Source organism: Photinus pyralis, unplaced genomic scaffold, assembly GCF_008802855.1.
Source record: "Photinus pyralis isolate 1611_PpyrPB1 unplaced genomic scaffold, Ppyr1.3 Ppyr1.4_LG1, whole genome shotgun sequence".
In the NCBI taxonomy this organism is placed as follows: Eukaryota; Metazoa; Arthropoda; class Insecta; order Coleoptera; family Lampyridae; genus Photinus; species Photinus pyralis.
The window spans coordinates 14147007-14148222 of NW_022170249.1; the positions used below are offsets into that span (position 1 = coordinate 14147007).

General features: G+C 38.6%; 1 protein-coding gene across 1 annotated transcript; it reads right to left on the minus strand.

Annotated features, from left to right (window-relative positions):
- Positions 1–202: 202 nt before the first annotated feature.
- On the minus strand, positions 203–1210 carry LOC116158961 (proteasome subunit alpha type-5-like). Its single transcript, XM_031471840.1, has 4 exons — positions 1155–1210; positions 906–1111; positions 629–858; positions 203–360 (listed from the first exon to the last, which is right to left on the minus strand). The coding sequence occupies exons 1-4, from the start codon at positions 1181–1183 to the stop codon at positions 271–273; spliced, it is 555 nt and encodes a 184-aa protein (XP_031327700.1). The 5' UTR covers positions 1184–1210; the 3' UTR covers positions 203–270.
- Between the last annotated feature and the right edge of the window lie 6 nt (positions 1211–1216).

Sequence of the window (1216 nt, forward strand, 5' to 3'; positions counted from 1 at the left end):
TTAATGCCCTAGGGCATAAAGTGGTACTTTATGCCCGCGTATCACAGATATAAAATGTGCTATGATAGGTTAGTAAGACATAAAAGTAATTTATTTTGGGTTTATTTTACTCGCAAATAAAAATTGAGGACAGACAGGCCTTTTTATTTTTAATGTACTTTGTAGATAAGAAATAAAAAATGAAGCCGGGATGTCCCCATTATGCAGTTCATTATTTATTTAGAAAACAAAATGCAAAAAGTTGACAAAATATTAGAATAATGTGAAGAATTAAGCACTACTGGTTTTTGCCTGCACACCGGATCCTGTAGCTGGGGTATCACCTCGAGACTGTTCCAATGGTGCTACATTTTTTAAAGCCTAAAACACATAACCGTTTATTAACTGCCTGTAAGATAGAGAATAGAGACTATGCTATACAATGTGGTCATTTTGATAGGGAGAGTACTAATGAAATTAGACTACAGTAGATTTTTAAGTTATACACTATGCTATATTTGGGTGGGTGGGGGAGGGGGGGCATTAATACAAGGAGACAAGACAGACAAACAGCCAGAAGTAGGTATTATAATAAAAAAAAGATCAGATATTTGTATAGCATCAAATCTCTATATATCTTTGCCCTTGCCTCTTCAACATCTTCCTTAGTGAACATATGATATAATCCCTTAGGCGTCATTGTCATCACCTCTACATTGGTAGAATTCAATTTCTCTTCCATGACTTGTTTTAAAATGGTGAGAGACGCGGTCGTTGCTTCTGCTAAAGTCATACTACGATGATACACTTCCTGTAAACTTTGTTGAGCCCCTTCAGAGCCAGATCCTATGGCTTTGGCATCGAACTGAACAAATGTACCTATCGACAGAATCATGAAATGTGACACTTCACCCCGAAACACTTACCAGAAGGATCCATATGATAGAGCTGAGGACCTTTTTCATCAATACCCGCAAAAAGTATCGCTACACCAAACGGCCGTGACATTGCCGCACCGTCATCGTCTGAATCGCCAAATTGAATTGCTAAATTTGAGACAGCTTGTGCACAGGATTCTACGGTCATCCTTTCGTTATAAACAAACCAATGATTCTGACATTCCACGCGCGCCCTATGACAACGTTAACTGTGTCTAACCAATTATTATTATTTACCTATCGATCATCGTGCGTGAGTCGGCCATAAGACCGGAAACAACACAGCCGATGTGTTTGTC